This window comes from Corylus avellana, chromosome 6, assembly GCF_965113065.1.
Source record: "Corylus avellana chromosome 6, dhCorAvel1.hap1.2, whole genome shotgun sequence".
Classification (NCBI taxonomy): Eukaryota; Viridiplantae; Streptophyta; class Magnoliopsida; order Fagales; family Betulaceae; genus Corylus; species Corylus avellana.
In genome coordinates, this window is record NC_142495.1 from 27,929,236 (window position 1) to 27,950,101 (window position 20,866).

At 33.9% G+C, this 20,866-nt stretch overlaps 3 protein-coding genes across 6 annotated transcripts; 2 read left to right on the top strand and 1 right to left on the bottom strand.

Annotated features, from left to right (window-relative positions):
- Positions 1–5,628: 5,628 nt before the first annotated feature.
- LOC132188235 (small polypeptide DEVIL 11) lies at positions 5,629–6,435 on the top strand. Its single transcript, XM_059602648.2, has one exon. It carries the CDS (start codon positions 5,783–5,785, stop codon positions 6,038–6,040), a length of 258 nt encoding a protein of 85 aa, XP_059458631.1. The 5' UTR covers positions 5,629–5,782; the 3' UTR covers positions 6,041–6,435.
- Positions 6,436–13,372: 6,937 nt separating this feature from the next.
- LOC132186685 (FKBP-like peptidyl-prolyl cis-trans isomerase family protein) lies at positions 13,373–15,942 on the top strand. The gene is made up of 6 exons (XM_059600694.2): positions 13,373–13,522; positions 14,390–14,518; positions 14,660–14,793; positions 14,875–14,954; positions 15,352–15,444; positions 15,588–15,942. Exons 2-6 carry the CDS (start codon positions 14,410–14,412, stop codon positions 15,736–15,738), a joined length of 567 nt encoding a protein of 188 aa, XP_059456677.2. The 5' UTR covers positions 13,373–13,522; positions 14,390–14,409; the 3' UTR covers positions 15,739–15,942.
- Positions 15,943–16,321: 379 nt separating this feature from the next.
- Positions 16,322–20,498, bottom strand: SDIR1 (RING/U-box superfamily protein). Of its 4 annotated transcripts, none has more exons than XM_059600691.2 (9): positions 20,300–20,498; positions 19,182–19,318; positions 19,005–19,059; positions 18,841–18,893; positions 18,517–18,745; positions 18,216–18,330; positions 17,999–18,044; positions 17,142–17,267; positions 16,322–16,667 (listed from the first exon to the last, which is right to left on the bottom strand). In XM_059600691.2, the coding sequence occupies exons 2-9, from the start codon at positions 19,257–19,259 to the stop codon at positions 16,542–16,544; spliced, it is 828 nt and encodes a 275-aa protein (XP_059456674.1). In that variant the 5' UTR covers positions 19,260–19,318; positions 20,300–20,498; the 3' UTR covers positions 16,322–16,541. The 4 variants fall into 4 exon arrangements, with proteins under 4 accessions (XP_059456674.1, XP_059456675.1, XP_059456676.1 ...); XM_059600692.2 differs by having other exon boundaries at positions 19,182–19,336; XM_059600693.2 differs by having other exon boundaries at positions 17,142–17,264; positions 19,182–19,349.
- Positions 20,499–20,866: the final 368 nt, after the last annotated feature.

Sequence of the window (20,866 nt, forward strand, 5' to 3'; positions counted from 1 at the left end):
TTTTTAACAAGTTGTCTAATCCTTTTGAATGTTGTAAATTCTTATCTAGAATGCATGTCAATGATGTGTATATGTTTGATGCTGGTTATTGTCTAAGTTGATAAGTCTGGATTAAATGAATCAGTATATTTGTTTGTGCTCATTGTTCAAAATATATATATATATATATATATATATATATATATATATATATATATTAGCATTCATAATATCTTCAAGCGCATCAATAGCAAAATATAAATCAGCTTCCTTATATTCATTTCTTGATTCAAATTAATTTTAATTCCAACGCGCAAGTTTGATAATTTTTATAAGGAAGAAAAAAAAAAAAAAATTCAACATTATCTTATTTACGCGTGTCAGCAGCAGATTCGCCCTCTCTCGCACTCGCACTAGCTGGCGGTTGACCAAAAGAAGAGGCAGTAAGGACTTTCGGTCTGAGCGACTAGAGACACAAAGCTTCGCTTATGCCGGTCGACACGTGTGCAAAGCGACATGAGCAACCCAAAATTAACGCATTTCTTTTCACATTCCAGAATCCAGATAGGTCGGTCCCACGCCGATACCATGTGCACCATGTGATCCTCACTAACACAGTTTCTGAATCCTGATGCCTTTCGTTTTTTCCTTTGTTTCTTCCTTATATATCTCTATTTGCTCTTATCAGAAATATTTATCCTTTTAATCTTTTTTAATTAACACCCCATTAGTAAATATTGATATAATTTCATACAACTTGATGATATGACAATAAAAATTAATATTAATAAAAAAATAAATTAAATATTAATATAATAATTAATTTTTACTTTCTAGTTATATAGCAATTATGATTAAATTTACTAAATAATATTATTCTTAATTTAAACTACCACTTGTTATATTTGACCTCCTTTCATTTAAGTAAAAAAATAAAAAAATCCCTCTATTAACTTCTAGCATTAAAACCAACCAAAAACAAAAAAACAAAAAAGAGTACAAGACATAGCCGCATATATTATAGACTTGAAGTGTTCAAATTGTCTTCTCTTTTCCCTTTCCCCATATGAAATAGAGAAAATATATATATATATATATATATATATATATATATATATATATATTCAAATTGTCCTAATAAGTGATTGAAACATAAGGAAAAATAAAATGAAATTGGGTAGTCAAACCATCTTCTCAAGCTATCTTCTTTCTTTTTATTTTTTTGTTGCATTCTTTTTTTACATGATAGGGTAGTTAAGCTAATTTAACATTTAAAATTGGAGCATTTAGATATTTCTAGTCCAAACTTTGCAAGTGAGCTCTTTATCCCTCCATTTTTACCTTAACAGCTAATAGAGAATGGTCCTTAAGCATCCATCTAGCTAATTCATATATAGTTGGAGGTATTCAAGTATTGAATTGGGATTTCATCAATTTGCTAATAGTTTGGGCAGCATATTGTAAAATAGTTCATATGAAACTCACTTGCTCAAATAAATTTTGGACTATTCGCTCACTGTAAGATTTTGAAAGAAGAATGAATTCTTTTATTTCACTATATATCTTCTTCTTACAAATATTTTATTATATAGACTGGAGAAGAGGAAACACATCCTGTGAATCAAGGCCCAAATCATGCATAATCAGCCTTTTTAACTTCTGATATTTATTACACAATAAATCAGATTCTCTAGATTTGTTCCTTTAACACTCGCTTACTCTTGATTTTTATCATGTTATTTTAAGACGGGGAAGTAATCCAAAACAATGGAAAACAAGGGGAAAAAAAATTCACTTCCGTAAATCATTTTTATTCTTCTTCTTTTTTTAATTATCAAATTCGTGCCTATCTATAGATGAGCATGGGACAAAGTTGGGATAAAGAGAATATTGGCGTTGTTGCACATGGGCATTCCAGATGCATTCAATTTGACTCTTACATCACTTCATATTTCTAAGAGAGTCAAAGTTGCACCCGTGCATATATATTCTATAAATCTAGAGTGCACTAGTTCTTTTGTTCACCATGCAAAATTGGGACCACCATGGTAAATGTGTTTGGATATTAATTATTTACTCAAGGTTCTACTTTAATTACCATACTCATTATTTACTATTCCCAAACACCACATGGAAACTCAAGGAGATCCTATTCATCATTAACAGTGTAATACTTACATTCCTATATTAATGATGAATAGTGTAAATAAAATTATTAAATTATAATGGCACTTATGAGTATTAGTTTTAAATTAGTTCCTCACTAGATGAAAGTAAGATTTATGAGTAATTTTAGGAAAATTTCAAATTGACTAAATCATTTTATAATAGTAATATAAATATGACTAACAATTTTCTGAATTTTTACAAAAACAATATTAGTGGTAATTAAGTGCATTATGTGTAATTGTTCCCAAGGACTGGGGACCACGCCTTATGAAGCAAAGGTCACTAGTTCGAATGCTCCCCCTCTTGTATGGACATGTAAAAAAATAAAAAAAATAAATAAATAGAGTGTGCATTATGTGCAATCTTACTATACCAACTAAAGATGATGAATTCCTAGTTTAATCTTCAATGATGGAAATGGAACTATCCTTTCAAAAAAAAAAAAATCTACCCATGTGCAGGATAATCTTTATAGTAAGGTTAAATACCTTTGAGGTACTTAAGGTAAGGCCTAGTTTTCAATAGGGTCGAAGATGGTATGTTACTTGACCTATGATACTTTTTAAATCAAGGTAGTCATTTAATAATGAACTTTACCACACTATTTCATCTATTTTATTGGCTCAAGCTTGTGAGATAAGTCATGATTTAAGATAGCATTAGAGTTAGAGGTTATAACTTTTTTTAAAAAAAAAAAAAAAAACCCTAGCCTCTCTCTAGTTCCTCTTCGGTGAGACTCAGAAGGGGGAGGGATGGATCCCCCCTCCCCACTTTTTTTTTTGTTCTTTCTTTCATTTTCTTTGCCATGGTTTATTTTAGAACTCAGTAACAGCGTCTAGATTCAGCAACAGCAGCAGCTATCATTTTCACCTTGTCTTTTGATTTTTCCTGGCACTTGGGTTTCGTCGATATTTTGCTGAGAAACTTAGATCGGCTCATTGTGTTGCCGATCTACTCTTTTGCCGTTGGCCCAAGCTTGTACACGCCACTACACGCTTCTCTGTAGTGCCATTGTGCCCGATAGACTCCAGACTTTTTCTCTCTTCTTTTTGGCACGTGCCAGATGTGATTCGTGCGAGCTAGAGTGTGAATCGTGTGGATCTCACGCACTTTGCATGTGAGCCTCATGCTCCGGGTTTCATCTGCCATTTTCTTGCTAGATCTTGCCATTGCAGCTGGTTTTCTTTGTTTTGTTGTATTATCCTGGCCTTTAAGCTGAGAATAGATAGTTTAGTGTGAGGATTTTGTCTCACGGCCGGGTCAATAAAGTTTGTTTTTTTAGAGATAAGACCTACTTATGTATTTAGATCTAATTTGCCATAGCAGATGTGCCTCTTAAATGAAGTGTGCACATGAGTTGGATCGGAAGAGGTAGATACATTTTTAATTGTTAGATTTTTAGTGTATCTACAATTATTACTATGTAAGAGTTTTACACCTTATATCTCTTATTATGAAATGAAGATGACAAAATTTCCTAAAAACAAGAGCTAGAGGTTATAAGTTCACGTCATAATTCTATTTTTCTTCACTTATTTAAGTTAAACATTGAATGTGTTAAGCCTAAATTGTTAATGAGAATTGACCCTTCCTTTTAATTCCCTTTTCCGGTTCTCCTTTATTTGAATAGAAAATATAAATATATATATTAATGAGAATTGAGGAGGTTGAGTACAAACATAAAGGAAAACGTTAGAAAATAATTGAAATTCCTCGATGGCTGAATCAGAGGAATTAAAGAAAAGAATTTGATGATTTTAGGATCTGATTCTGAAGAGATGTAACAAATGTACGTTGGATCATTCTCTTCACAGCTTTGGCAACCTGCAGACTCTATCACTGCGCTATATCCTATATCCATCATGAAAACACAGCAGAATCATTGCTCCTCCTCCTCTACACATACGTCTAACGTCTTAAAGCTCAAAATGGCACTACTCATTTATCATCAAATATGACGTCACTCTGTTTACTCTCAGCTATTTCATCGATCAACCCCCCGCCCACAGCAGAGCAACCACTCTCTCGTACGGTCACATCCACCCATGCAAACATGGAAGAATGGCCGGCCGGTTCATGATTGTTTTCTTTTTTTTTACCGGCTTTTGGGTTTTGGGTCCGGTGGTGGTCGGTGCGGTTCGTGCACCGCGTAAAGGGATATGGGGGGCGGGGGGCGTGGGTTTAGAGGCAGAGTTAGGCATACTTCCGAGACTGGGTGGAAGGTGGTCACTCCCTATAACTAGCGGACACCGAGATTACTCTTGTTTGGATGAGGAGCTGACACCTATTAATTGGTGGATTATTGGGAAAATCAAGGAGATCCCACTCTAATATAATTTCACTTTTTTGTTCTTGGCTTTTTCCTGCATTTTAATACCAAATCCTAGCCATACAAGTGTTCAACGGATGGAAAGGCTATACCTCGGATCATGTAAGCTAGCTAGATGCCTAGTAATTTATGCTTTCAAATTCATATGGATTGTTGTTTTCCATATTCTTAAATCTCACCCAATCGTTGATCTTTCAATTGGTTGATTTTTTTTTAAAATATTTGGGTCATTACAAATTTTACTATAGTCATTCCAAACTTACCTTTCGTATTTTATAAAAATAAATGTCATTATTGTTTAGTATAACTCTGTAATAAACTGTTGTTTTTGTGCTATTCAATATAAAAGGAGGGATTTTGCATTATGTACCCCACTCTTCCACGCGTGAAGAGTAAAAACAAGAAACGTAAAGGGGTTTTCTAATCAAACTATTTTTTTTTTTTTACCCAAATAAAAGTGTCTCACCTAGCATTGTTTGTCTTGATGCGATTTTTTTCCCTGTTTATATTAATTAATTTATCATAAACTATGATTTTGAGCTCTCAATGGGGCAAGAAAAACACAAACTCCCCTCCTATAATTTTGTTTAAATTAATGTATGATTACGTGACAAGAAAGTCTTAATCTCTAGCTAAACAAAAGAACAAGAAATCTCCCTATCTCCCTATCTCCCTATCTGCTACAAGTGGCTTCCACATCATGCACAGTCACTCCTCAAAGACCCTACTCAGCACCTAAAAACTTGAAGGGCGTGATGTCACAAATCCCCCATTTATCTGCCAATTGGAGGATTACTTGCAAAAACTAAAAAGCAGTGAATCTGTAATTTGATCTTGTGTAATCTTTTTGTTGCTTAAACCCTACAAATTTACAGTTATAGCCCCCCACAAGTTGAGTGAGATTTCGTGCATTAAATTCCCCTCCTCTCTCCCTTTCACTGAATTAAGTAGCCCATGACGTGTGCTTTGGGAACCCACATAATTAGAATAGTGTTATTTAGCAATTAAAAAAATAATTAATTTATATTTCAAAAAAAAAAAAAATAGTAGGTGGGCCTCTCGAGGCAAAGAAGGCCCAGGTGATACCCACTGCCACACCATCTGCAACACCTTTTCTTCCTTCCCAAACCCATTATAAATACTAACCCTAACCCACCATTTCATTTCCTCAGTGACTCAGTTCATTACTCACTTGACTCACCCACTGAATTTATTTTTTTGTTGTTGTTGGTTTCCTTTTTCCTCTTTTTCTCCGTGCACCCAAAAGCCAGAGAGAAAGAGAATTCTGTTGAAAAGTTTACATCCATGGCTTCCATTTCCTCTGCTACTACCGCAAGTGCCCCGCCACCGTTTTACTTTGATGAGAAGTGGAAGCTGTCAAAGAAGGAAGGGTCATCCAGAAGCCGATCCTCTACTGCTCCTTTCATGAAGAGCTCGTCGCACAGAAGGTGTTCTTTCACAAGAAAGTGTGCTAGGCTTGTGAAGGAGCAGAGGGCGAGGTTCTACATCGTGAAGCGCTGCGTCACCATGCTCATCTGCTGGAGAGACTATAGCGATTCTTGAAGGAATTGAAAGAGGGAAAGAGAGAGGAGGGGGTCTAGAGGGAGAAACTTCTCTCTTTCCTCTTTGGTTCTATGAGATCGTTGTTGGGTATGGAAGGAAGAGGATGAAGTATACGTGTATATAATTTTTGTTTTTTTGTTTTTTCTTGCCCTTTTTGATGTTTTTTGGGTTAGATTTTTTTTGAGCTCTGAATCTCCATTGAAGGAGGAGACGGGTTCTTGATCTTGCTGTTACTTTCACTGTTGCCTGTCTGAAAATAGAGAGAGAGATTGAAATTGAACGAGAATCAAAAATAGCTTCAGCATCCCAATATCGTTCCCACTTTAATTTAATTTCTCTGTTCGTTTTTCGTTGATGGGTTTGGCAGAGACTTAAGACACTTCTTGATTTCCCTATTTCTCATCTGGGTTCTCTGGCCATTGATGATTGAAGGGATGGGTCTATCAATGCGATCTTACACATCTCTATCTCTCTCTAGTCTAGATGGAGATTCCATTCAACCATTGCAGCTGAGGCTTGTGTGGATCTGGTGTGCTCTGCTGACACACACGATTATTTAATACAATTTTTCCCAATTTTTAAATCGATCATGCATGTCGAAAACTAATAAACAAAAGGTGGTATTCACAGAGGAAGATGGATCAACGTGTGAGAGAGACTCCATCATCATCATCCTTTGTGCACTTAATTTGCAGTGATTAAAGTTGAATTTTAGTACAAAAACTGAGATTTTACTTGTACTAATAATAAGCTAATGGCCGGAGAAGTAATTGGGCTCGACTCCCAATGTGTACTGCAATCCAAATGACCTATCTGTCCTTGAACCTCGAGTTCTTTGACCAGCAATGGACCACTTTGACCTCTTATCTCATGTTAGGCCAGTTAGGGGCAGTTCTGAACTTTCCCTACCCTGGTTTGCGTTTGTGAACCAGATTCTTCATAGAATTTTTCACAGCTGTGTTTGCTGTAGTTTGTACTGTGGGTGTGGGGGTGTTGCATCAATTATCATCATGGATCTGAGCATTTGGTTAAAAAAATGGGGTGGCTTTGGAAATCAAAAAGCTTGAGGGGTAAAAAGAGTGACCCAAAAAAGAAAGAAATTAAAAAAGAAAAGAAAAGAGTGACCCACGTACAGTAAAAATAGTTGTTTGTTTTTGGCGTGTAATACAAACAGAGACACTTTGGGAATGGCAAGTTGGCACGTTTGCTGACACCGCAGCACGAGATCTACACATGGGGCTCCCTCCCTCCCTCCCTCACACGCTCGAACCTCTTTGTTTTCACTCATATTTATTAATTAATCAATCAATTTCTACTAGTAAATATTTCAAAAAAATTCTCAGACTTTTCTCCACGTCTCTCATTGCTAGGCTTCATCTGATTCGACGGTTGGTTGCCTTATGCCTCTGGTTTTAATCTGAGCTAAACTGAGTATTTATTACTACTTAAAATAATTTATAACTATAAAATAATTTACTACTACCTAAGCTGGCAAATCATATAATTTTTCCTATGATAAATGAAAAATGTGTAAATTATATGCACTTTATTTTATATAAAATATATATAATTTTTTTTTTTTTTAAAGGAATCAGTTCAGTCTCATTCATTCATTAATAAATAAGCATAAAGTTCAAATAACATAGAGCAACCATAGCCAAAGCTACGAGATTATAAGCGTCAAAGATGACGTATTACATTTTAGACTCAAACAAAATTCGTTAATCTATGATTAATTTTTAAATTAAACAGTATATCTGCGCCAAATAAACTCAAACTAATAAATAAGTAACTCTTATTCCTCGAGGGTAGAAAACCCCAAAGCAAAGCTTATCCTCTTAACCCAAAAGCTAGGATAACTATCGCTTCAAATCTGGTCTAGCTATCACTTCAAATTTGATAAGGGGATGAGGGAATTGATTCGATGGGATTTCCTTTGCATGCTTTTGTCTGTTCTTTTTTCTTCTCACTTTCAATCGGGGGGTGTTCCTATTATTTTCAGGTCAAGGGATGAACTTTGCTTTCCATTATATATTTTCTTCTTTTCATGCACTTTTATAGTCAATGAAACAAACATCAGTCTCTATTTAGAGAGTTGAGATTTGATTATTAATCATTGGATTTAGCTTGGCGTGCCAAAGGAAAAGGGACCCCCCAGGAAACGAAAAAGAAAAAGGGCAAAATGATTGCATATATGACATTTTTTCAATGAGAAAGATTGCATAAATACAACAGATTTGAGAAGAAAAAAAAAAAAGTGGAAACATAGTCACCCCACGTATCCTAGCCCACTATTAGTTCGATGATTAGAAAATCTTGATGGATATTGGCGTGTCACTTGCATGCTGCACAATATGCTTCATTTTCAAATATTCTTTCTCTTTTCTCTCAATCAAAAAAGCATAGCTAGATACGATAACGAATCTAAACAGTTTCCATTTAGATAAAATAAACTTATCGTTTTGCTATGAGAAACTCTTTAATGTCTGGAGAATTATTTGGGTATTACAATTTTAAAAAAAATGTTTGGCGTACTACAATTTTCATTCAAAATGATATCGCCCTTCTAAACCTATTTTCTTACTTGGCCGAGCAAGAGAATGGAAAACTAAGTTTTTCCCTCAATTATCAAGCCTTTTTTTTTTTTTTTTTTTTTTTTGAAAAAATAATGACTTCATTCCTCAAACTAGTAAATAGCCAAGAGCATAAAGCTCTAAACAGCCAGAGCAGATTGCTCTAATAAAACAATATAATAAATATATTTGGGTATATCTTCCATCCATATTTGCTCAGTAGAACATTGTCAATTGAGTGGTAGTTTAAGGGAGTTATGTGGACTTTCTTCAAAAATTATAACTGACCTAAGATCATACATGCAATAAAATTAAATCTCACTATACAATGATTTTTATTTAAGGGAAAAAATACAAAAGTAGTCCTTGTAGTTTACTCGATTTACAATTAGTTTCATATGGTATTAAAATAAACTCAAAGGTCTACGAGATATGTAAAAAAAAAACAATTTAGTCTTTACAGTCAAATTTTATTAACTAATTTAATAGATTTCGTTAGCGTAACACTGACTTAAATCAAACAAATATCACAATTTTAATAGTTATAATGTTTCACGCTATCAGAATCTGTTAAGTCAGTTAACGAAATTTGACTCTCAAGACTAAATTATTTTTTTGGCATATCATAAAGATCTTTAAGTTCATTCTGGTACCAGATGGAGTTAATTGCAAATCAGATAAAACATACAAGAACTAATTTTACATTTTTTCCTTTATTTAAATAGAAAGAGTTATGTTACACATCATTTTTTATCTATTTTGCAAATTCAATGATTAATTGACCTATTAACTATATATATATATATATATAGAGAGAGAGAGAGAGAGAGAGAGAGAATAAAAGATGGAGTGAGAAGTAATTTTCATCATTTTTCAAATAGAAATGATTCTATTCCTAAGAGCCTATCGATGGCACTAGTTTCATATAGGCATAGGCATACAAAGGGTCAAAAAAAACACCCACAAGATTCTTAGAACTTTACATATCGATATAATGGGTGGGCCCACACCATCTTTTTCTTTTGGTAAATACCAATATTTATGGGCCCTAGCCCTAACCCTAACCTAACTCTAAACCTAAAGAAGATTCCTCAAAGGCCCTAAAACGTCCCTACGAGTAAAACCGTCTTGTGGCCATGGTTCTTGCCCCGAAACAATACTGGTAGTAGAAGACAAAACTACAAAGGATAATAAAAACAAATGGTTGAAATATATTTTAATCCATTTAAATTTTAAATTTTACCCTATTTGTCAATTTTTACAAAACTATATTTACCCCTCTTCTAACTACTATTTTTAAAAAAAATTTCTTCCCAATTTATTATTGGCATTACAATATTATAACAAAAATGCACTTTATAATTTTTTTTTTTTAAAAAAAGGAAAGTCATATTTACTCGGTTTACATATCAGTTCATTCTCATAATAACATTTAGAATAATATTACATATTACACTTTTATTTTATTAGATTAATGTGACAGTGTCTATCAATCTTTATATCAATCTTTAATTATTTATTTTTTAAATATTAAAATAATAACACTACCACATCAACTTAATAAATAAAAATAAAATAAAATAAAAGTATTGTACATAACATTACTCCAAAATTTAGTGTAAAATAAATAATGTGAAACCCATAATTGGAATGAAATAAATCAGATAAATGAAGTACAACTCATGGACCATTTTAGGCACATGGTATTATTGTAGGGGCCCGTAGAGAGCGTTGAGATACAGTGTCACTGCCCTTAGCTTCTCCACCTATTTGATTAAACCAAGTTTGGGCCATTATTAATGGTAGGACCCTAATATTCCTCTTCTCCAAGGACATGGTGTTTTGACCCTTTGGGAACACCCTCACATAACATTTAAGATGGTGTCTAAAACTGAATGTGACGTGCTGCCTTTTTGGGGAGTTTGGAAGTTGGACCACATTCAACATTCATACATTGCACTTGGATTGCATTGCCAACGTATTACTGTAGTGGGGTTTGCTGCCCCCGTGTTTTTCTCACCACCTAGGAAAATGTTAAATAGAAGGTAAAATAACGGAGATATTATTCGAATTCATAGTTTTTACTTTAATATTATATTAAATTACTACATGTTATGTCAATATATAAGAGACTTATAATAAAAATTATAGGAAAAACTTCACTTTGAAGCCCGTAATTACTACCCATTTTGACATGCTTTTTCAAACTTTAAAACTTCTCAATTTAAATCTTTAAACTTTCAATTGCAATTAATTTGAACATCTTCGTCAATTTTTGCCTTTAAAACCCATAAAAAAAAAAGAGACAAAATTACCCTTCAATTTTCTTTTATTTAAAAAAAATTGAAAAAAAATTGGTCACAGGGTGGCCCAACCGTTGGTCACCTTTGGATTTTTTTAATAATATATTTTTTAATTTTTTAATTTAAAATTAAGGGTACATTTATAAAAAAGTCATGAGTATAAACGTCATTGTCTAACTTTTAACATTTAAAATTAGATTGAGAAGTTTAAATTGACTGCAATTAAAAAGGTCAGGGGTTCAAATTGAAAGGTTTTAAAATTTAGAGCACATGTCAAAAAAAACGAGAGTAATTCAAGAGTCAAAAGTAAAAATTTTCCAAAATTATAATACCTTGATAACGCTTTTAATGAATACTGTCATGCATTTTCGCATCCACTAGCTTGAATTTACCTTTGGTGATTAAAAAATAGAATAATTATTAGGATTCCCTTGCTTATAAAGTTGTTGTGGGCATGAATGATGGAAGATCAAATCTATATTGGTAATTAAGATTGCTTTTAGTAGCACGCCATTTTTGCGAGAATATATAATAACATCACAAGCTTTTGACCAACACTATTCATAGAAGACCAGAGTTGCTTTTCTTGACTTCAATGCACAACACCCTAATCTCAAGCCTCAGGGAAAATTTGCAATAATGATTCACAATTCATCAATGAAAAGGCAAATTTGCAATAATGATTCACAATTCATCAATGAAAAGGCAAAGTTTCGAGTACGATTCAATTATTAAACGAGTTCAACATAAATTCTTACTCAAATATTAGACACAATAAACTCGTATAAATTCAACTTAGCTCCGTTAACGCTTATGAGCAAGTTCGTATGATAATCAATTTGCTTATTAGGATTGTCTTTGAGTTCAGGCCAGTAAAAATTGCGAATACCGCTTTTCCAATAATGATCACTCCCAATTCATGAATGAAAAGGTAATGCTTCAAGGATAAGAATTCTTTTCATTTTTGCGTTGATAATTTGATATTATTATATTTAATGGTGTATATAATATTATTTAACGACATTAAATATATTTAAATAAAATCCGAAAGGAACGTCCTCCGGTTTCATTTGTGAGGATCCTGTACCTCAAAAAATCGTGGAATCAAGGACTTTTAATGAATCATTTTGACCTAACACTTTTCCTTGGGCTAGAAAGTAGGGCAGACAAAAGCAGTCAAAGATATATATACTCTCATTGAAGTAGGGCACTTCAGACAAAACTTTTGAAACAAAAAAAAAAAAAAAAAAAATCACGTATAATACAATTGAACTAGGGATTCTTTAAATTTTTGGCCCTCACCCTTTGAAAATTAATTAATATTTACTTTATGAAGATGATGAGGAAAAAGAACAATAATCAATTACAGAGACAAACTAATTATTAAGTGATTAAATTTACCTCTTCTTATAAGTTTAAGTTTTTAAGATAATTAATAATTTAACATAATATCAGAGCCAAAAATTTTAGGATCGAACCTTAATTCCGTCAAATCACCTCCATTTAAATAAAATATTTTATGAGTTCACACGTGAGGAAGAGTGTTAAACTAATGATTAAGTGATTAAATTTACCTTTTTTATAAGTTTAAACTTTTTGGATAATTGGTAATTTAACATACGATTCTGTTGCCTATGAATTTTTTTTTTTATTTGAAAAAATACTTTAATATGATATAATTTTTTGTAAAATAAGATTCATGTGCAAGTATTTTTGCAAATTTTGTTAAATATTGACTCATGCTTAAATTTGTGCAATTTTTTATTCATTATAAAAAAAATATGGGCATTTTAAAATTTTTGACAAAATTTAACAAAAAAATCATAATGGAAGGGGGCCAATACAAAAAACTTGAAAATTTTTAACTTCAAAGAAATAATTTCAAAATACTTTAAAGTTCAAAGTCATTCTTCTGAAAGTATTCCCATTTTCCTTCCCCTTTAACTATGTCCGCTAGATTAATACGGCTCATTCTCATCTTTTTTTTTTTTTTGTATTTTATATTTGCTCAAACAATTGGGTAAGATTTTTCAATAAATTATTTCATAACTCAACTTTTGCTTGAATATACATATAAAAAGATAAATAATAATAATAATAATAACAACTAAGGGTGAAAACGTAGTTACGGTTAGCGATTATAGAGATTAACGACTATTGGCTAAAATTGTTAACTGCAACTGCCTAGATAGTTAGTAAAATCAACTATTAACTGCTAACTTTGTTTTAAAAGAAAAAAATAAAAAATAAAAACATCGTTTCTACGGTAAATTGGTAATACCCTACTGCATACAATTTCAACAGGTTGTTAACAATTTTTTATAACCAAATTCAAAATAGTTAGTTGTTAGCGATTATTAGTTAGGGCGGTTAGCCTGCCATGTCAATAACACTTCTCACGTGCTAGTCATGCGCGTGGACTATTCATCCGTAATTCCAATTTCCGCGTACAAAGCTGCCGGCTTTGCTCATTTGCGTGAAGTTCATCAAGACGCATATGGCCTCCGAATCTCTCCGCAATTCGTCACGATTCATCGTTACTTATTCGATCCGACAGCCCGAACTTTCCTTTTCGTTTCGGCAGCTTCTCCCTCGCTTCGAAACGGGTGAGTACCCCAACCGTTGCGCTCTCTTTCTCAAACCCTAGATTATCATAATTTTATTTATTTATATATTTTTTTTCATGTTAGTTTTTGATTCCACATATTCAATTTTTGTGTAAATGTAAGTTTTTTTCAGTAATTTAATTTTTTTGAATAGTGGATAATTTGGTCAAAAGCAATATAGTGATGGAGGTAGTGAAATTTTATTAGTATTCAATAGTTTCAGTACTTTATATCCAGCTACTTGTTCTTTTGACTGGACGTTCAGAAGTTTGATGTAGCTGTAATTGTTTTCTTTATCTTTATTTCTTTTAATACTGGATCTTGGAGAATTTTGATTCTTGAAAGAAATTGAAGAACCCTTGTGCTTTTGATGGGCTGGAAACCACATATTTGGTGCGAGCAGGATGTGAATTTGTTGATTTCTAGTCAATTTGAGTAATTTTTGGGAATCTTATCTCAATTTTTTTGGGATTTTTTTTTTCTCCTATTGGGGGATTTGCTTCATAAAATGTTTAATGAATCTGTGTCGTTCTTGAGCTTCTTAATTGTTTTCCCCTCCACCCCCTTGTTCAATCCATTGAGAAGGAGGGTCAATTTTTTATTTTTATTTTTATTTTTTCAAATGAATATATTGACAACTACAAGAATAGTAATGGTACTTGGACTGAATACGAAGAGTTAAGGGAAAGCAATAGCCTCATTCACATGGTAGCTCAATTTTGTTGTATTCGAACTTGAAATTTTAAATTGAGAACATTTTTTCATTTCTCACTAGTTTGCTTAAGCAATGCTCTATCTGTAAAGGTTTAAAGTCTGAGCAGTATTCAGTTTTTCCTATGTCTTGATCTTGCTCATGCTGCTGACCAGGCCATTGACAGTTTGGAGCCATGGGTGATACGATTGATTTAACTGGGGATGGAGGTGTCATCAAGACAATTGTAAGGCAAGCCAAAGCTGATGCCATTGCTCCAACGGATGACCTTCCTCTTGTTGATGGTATGCACTTGTTACCAACATTTACTATTTTACTCTTTATTGGTACAGTGATGAAACACTCCAAACTACTAATGGATAAAAGTGTTTATCGGCTCATTATAATCTCTAATCATCAAATTATACTTGTTTTGTGTTGAGCAGTTCATTATGAAGGTGTTCTTGCTGAGAATGGTGAAGTTTTCGATACTACACGTGAAGATAATACTGTGTTCTCTTTTGAGCTTGGAAAGGGCGCTGTAATTAAGGCTTGGGACGTTGCATTGAAAACCATGAAGGTCAAAATATGCGTCTCTTGATGGAATTCTGACAAGCATTCAGTCGAAGTTTTTATTTCATGCTGTGTTTGATTTTACCAGGTTGGGGAAGTTGCAAAAATCACTTGCAACCCAGAATACGCCTATGGCAGTGCTGGTTCTCCACCAGATATCCCGCCAAAGTAATGTTGTTTCACTTCTTATCTTATAAAGTCGTTTAGAAACACAATTAAAGAACTGTTAGCATGAGGGTAGTCCTACCAGGGGATGGGAATGGGTCTTTGCCAGGACCTATTTCCTTGAACAAATGCTTATAATCACTCAACAAATTTGTTGATTTAATGGTTGAATTTACAGAAGACAAAACATTGAAAAATGAGTCTGGATGGTTAGGATTCTACAAAGACCAATCCTTATATAGCATAATAGCAATGTGCTAGTGTTGTCCTAGTTTGTTTACGGTTGGTTTGACTAGTGTTGCATTTGCCTGGTTAATTGCCTTTAGTTTGTTGCAAATAACTCATTTGTCTCCAATTTCTGCAATATTAATGCAAGGACCATTATTTGTATCTCATGCAGTGCGACCCTTATCTTTGAGGTGGAATTAGTGGCTTGCAGGCCACGGAAGGGCTCGAGTTTGGGTAGCGTGTCAGAGGAGAGGGCTAGGCTGGAGTAAGTTAGATCTTTACCGTTTACATGTATTTTTCTCTGGAAATATGAGCCCAAGTCATTTTGTTATCATTTTTTCCCCTTTGAGATCCTCCTATTTTGAGAAACATTTGATGATTTATGTTGCATGTGAAACCTCAAATCAGAGAGCTGAAAAGGCAGAGGGAGCTTGCTGCCGCAGTCAAAGAAGAAGAGAAGAAGAAAAGAGAAGATGCTAAAGCTGCTGCTGCCGCCCGTATTCAAGCCAAGTTAGAATCCAAGAAAGGTCAAGGAAAGGGGAAGGGCAAAGGAAAATAGGGGCATATTACATATTTCGTTTACAAACAAACATATGTGATAACTGAATAGAGATATTAAACTCATTTCATTCCGTTTGAGTTGGGTGTTCAGACCATATATTAGTTTGGAAATCCTGTTGGTGTGTATGAACCATTCACAGGGGCAGCAAAACTCAATTTCATGATCAATCACACAGATATGAAGAGAAAGCTAGTTGTCTGATTCTTGGCTAAATTCTAGTTGGTTGCATGTAGTGGCAGGTAGCAACCATGATCTTTTCTGATGCCTTTACATGAAGCATCTCCAGGTCCCGTAATATTTTTGCTCAACAATTTTGCATCTTGTTAGAATTGATTACTAATAATATCAAATTAATCCCCCTACAAAAGAAAAACATATTAAACTATTGTTGATGGTGCAATAATACGAGATTAATGCAAATCCCCACCATATCACTATATCTTATGATCGAAATTAAATCTGGTCCTGATTAAAACAGAAAGGTAATTGAAAGGCTTCCCACGTTTGACCACCTCCCTACGATTGAATTGAAAAAAAAAAAAAAAAAAAAAAAAACCTAAATGAATTCACAATGGTCAGGTAATCCAATGGGATCTTCCAGGAATACAATTACAACATGTTGTGTGAGTGATGACATAGTATTCTATAGTGCCTATGTCAGATAATTACATCAATGAGGGCCATAAGTTACAACATGGATCTTCCACTTTGATCCGATCCATTTGATCCATATGTAAATTCCTATAGGTAAGAATGTATCCAATAGCATCATGCATCCATATCTAGGACCGTGCTAATAATCAAACCATGTAAGAAGCATCCAAACCACCTTGTCCATTTTCCTGCCATCCAGATCCTGCTCTATATTTACAAACAGGGCATGTTCCCTGTTGTCGCAGCCAGGGATCGATGCAGTTAGCATGGAACTGCAAGATGATAAAATACTTTAGTTAGAACTGAAATTAGGACATTCAAAATAACCAACTAAAGTTAATACTTAATCGAATATGAGGCTAATAAAATCTGGGAAAATGTATAAAGATCACTAGACTTCCATAAATCAGATCCATATCCAGACCAATCTAAGAAACTCGAGTAAATAAATTGAACCATGCAGAATATATATATATATATATATATATATATATATATGGAGCTTCTGATGACTCGTACTCAAAGAATGTATGGAAAGATTTATGGAAAGATCGTATCGAACCTTATGTCATAGATGAAGGGTATATCAATTATCAATGTAAAGGACAATGTGGTATGACAGTCAAAAGTAACAGAAAATATGAGATGCAAGAGAGGTGTATACCCCACTCTTAACTCTTGACAGAGATGAGTATTTTGCATAAATTCTGCTAAGAAACTACTGTTAGAGCAAGAGGACGAGGAACCTGATGTAAGCATGGCAAGCTACGGATGAGTTCTCCAGCATTAACTTGCTCCAAGCAAACACTGCATGTCAATTCATCTTCTGGGCCCTTTGTGCTCCCAACAGCATTGGCATTATCTTGCTTCTGCTAAAGAAAAAGGTAAACTGATGTCACTCTCTAGAATGTTATAAGAAAAAAAAACAAATCTGGGGCGGAGAGCAAGATTCAATGACAGGGAAAAAGAAGTGGTATATTTAAATAACATTTAAAATATAAACAAGCAAAGAGCCCGTATGTTACATGAACAGATTATATTGATAAATTGATTTCTAAAAACAACCAGTCTCCAACATGAAAAACTTAACAATACTTGCATTTTTCCTTCTATTACGTTAAAACTATATGGACCCTCCCCATTTGACCATCACAATTACCTATAAAAAATATAATTCAAAAGTGTAAACATCTTCCCTATGAATTTGGGGACGTTTAGGGGATAAAAGCCAAACCAGACATAATTTTCTCCAAAAAATGTCTGAATATTTCAGGCTACAAACATTTTGCACATGACAAATTATTTGATTTACCAAGAAGAAAAGGGGTCCCATAAAGAATGCAACTTGCAGACTTGCAGACAGTCCCATATGCTTTGAACTCAATGCATATACCACACAAAAGAGAAGGGATCAAAAGGAAACAAAAATGTGCACATGCATATTCAAAAACATATATATGAAGCACAAAACTTTTGGCTCGGAATATTTTTTTTAATAGACACAAGTCTGCGAGCAAGCAGTATATATATATATATAGAGAGAGAGAGAGAGAGAGAGAGAGAGAGAGAGCAAAAAAACAAAGGACCAAAATACAGCTACTACCTCAGAAGATGCCGAAGATGAGGCCTGTTGCATCAATTGGCCACCACTGTAAACAAAACAAATTTCTCATCAAATTATTAACATATCTTAATCCGTTCAAGGATTTCAACAAAACCTTGAAAATAAAGGGATCATAAACCCAGATAATAATCAACTACAATCAATGCATTCATCCAAAGCCCAACTCCAAACATCAAATTCAGCCAGGAGAACATACTTTTGAGTGCCCACAATCTTGTATTTGTGCACAGGAAGGGCATTTATCTCTTCCTCACTCATAGAAGGAACTGAGGGAACATTATCAGCATCTAGTGCTCTCAAAGTTTCATAATCTGAAATTAAAGTACCAAAATTACTCAAAAAAAATTAAGAGCCAAGAATATAGGGAAAAGGAATAAAGAACTAAATGAGTTGTTATAGGTTTGGTTGTCAAGCTATAATGATAATCTATTCAATCTCAAGCTTTAGAACACATAGACAATAATATCATATTTACAATTGAATCATAACTACTGCACCTAGATCATCAAATTCCCTATCAAGGAGTGCAAGCTGAAGTCTGAGGCCCTGTAAACGTCCTCTTGTTGCAAGTGCTATGGATGGGGGCATGTGCAACCGCAATTCAGTATGACCAAGAAGGCCACTGGCTGCCGCAGCATGAGCTTGGGCCTGAGCTTGAAGTTGCTGACAAGTTGCATACATCCTTAGTGTTGTAGCCATCAAGAAGACACCAAGCACTAGCCAGAGCTGCTCACAAAAGGACCAATTAAATCACTAATTTTCATACTTGTTTACTGTAAAGACAAAATTCCCCCTTGTACAAAATCAGTAAAAGAACATACCAGAAAATTAGGCGACATCTGGTGTGAGTTTAGTATCATGAATAGCAAGAGAACTGACACATTAACAAGTAATACGTTGGTGAGAAAATTCATTTTTTGGAATTACATATCTATTAACAAAATAAATCCAAGATACAAAAATTAACATAATCAACTCTAAGTACCTGTGACAAGAAAAGCGAGCGAATTGGAATTAACAGGACGTGCTGCATGAACACGCTGATAGAGAGCAGAATCAACATCAAAACCTAGAACTGAGAATGGAAACTAAACAAACACGAGACAAACATCCAGGGTACACCAGTAAACTCAGTCCAATGGGTAAATTACAAGAGACGTACCATTGCACGCCGCTCAGGTATAAACCCTGGAAATCCACTTTCTATATCTGCTCTTGTTCCCCGAAAAACAAAACTCATGGCTGTAGAAGTTTATGAGAGCTTCCCCAGAGTATAAAAGTTAATGTGTTGCAGCCCCCCTGAAATATTTCAAGCACCTAACAAAATAGCCTTCATGTGTGCAAAATCCAAAACCACAAATCAATGCAATATAAGGTAGATGATGCATGCAACAGAAAAGAAGTTAAATGTGATCAGAATACTAACAAGTGCTATAAAATACAGTAACAAATTTAGAAACCCTAGTTGTATAATCCACACAAATGACTAGCAGATGTATAGAGAATTGAAACAATTGTTTAAACAAGAAGCCTTCAAACGTCTATGGAAGAAAATTTCACAGCATATATACAAAACCAACAAGGTGCTGTCCCTCTTAATTGTCTATTAATCATAACTGTCATAACCAATGAAATGCTTTCGTTTTATCCTTCAAAAGCTCAAAATACAAAAGAAAAAAGCTGATGTTGCGCAATGACTGTTGAGGATTTCTTAACGACAATTTTACAAAATAAATCTCAGAAGCTTCTATCTGTCTAATTCAGTAACATATGTAGTTCATGTCCAACATCCAGTTAGCACTGCCCTGCTGATTCATCAAACAAATGGGCCGTTCTGAAATATGGGAGTCATTTACACAACGGACAGTATCAAATCTAGCATTATTCCTCTAATGGGGGCATTTGAAATAAAAAACTTTGGGGGCGCATGTTCATGTATAGTCTAATAAGCAATGTCCAAGTCACATGGGATACATAAAGAAAAGAATCCTACAGAATTAAAATTTTTAGAAAGAAGATCCTATTAGTCCTACAAATTCACTTACACTCTCTAATACAACAAGCAGAGCAAACAAAAAACAAAATCCAACAACAGTTACAAAATTCGAGATCAACCAAAAACCCTAACCCTAAAATCACATTCCACGCATTACCCACTAAACAAAATTCAGCAATCAACCCCATAACACACAACACATACAAAAATCATATAAAGCTTAGTGATCTTTCATCAGGAGAAACGAAAGCAATTGGAAAGGTGAAGAGGGATTTGTGACTCACGGGATCAGATCGAAGCAGCAGAAGCGATTGTAATTCAGAAACAGCGCTTCGATCTCCGTCGGAGAACACGGAACTGAGTCGGAGAGGAGAGAGGCCACCGAGTCTTGACTCGGATGCGTTCGTGTGCCTAAAGCCCAACGCCTTTCCTTTCCTCGTAAGCTTTCGTCAGAGCTGTTCGATTAGTACAGTCACTGCTTGAATAAATGGAGTCCGACGACGTCGTATTTAGACTAGGAGGGTGACGAGTGTCCTCCAATTAAATACTTAGAATTTTGTGAAAAATTATCAATTATAATATAATATAATATTTATTTAAAAAAAAAAACAATAATTAAGATTTAAAAAAAATTACTAATAATAAAATATTCTAAATATTATATATAGGACATAGTCTTTAGTCTCCAATGACCATATCCTAATTAAGCAGTACCTAATTGTATAGAAGCCTATGGATAACGATGAAAGAAAGGATTTATGTATTTAGGTTGTATTCTTTTGGATAAAATATATATAATAGTATGGTGACTCATTAAGGTGGGTGAACATATTAAATTACATCCTTTTTCT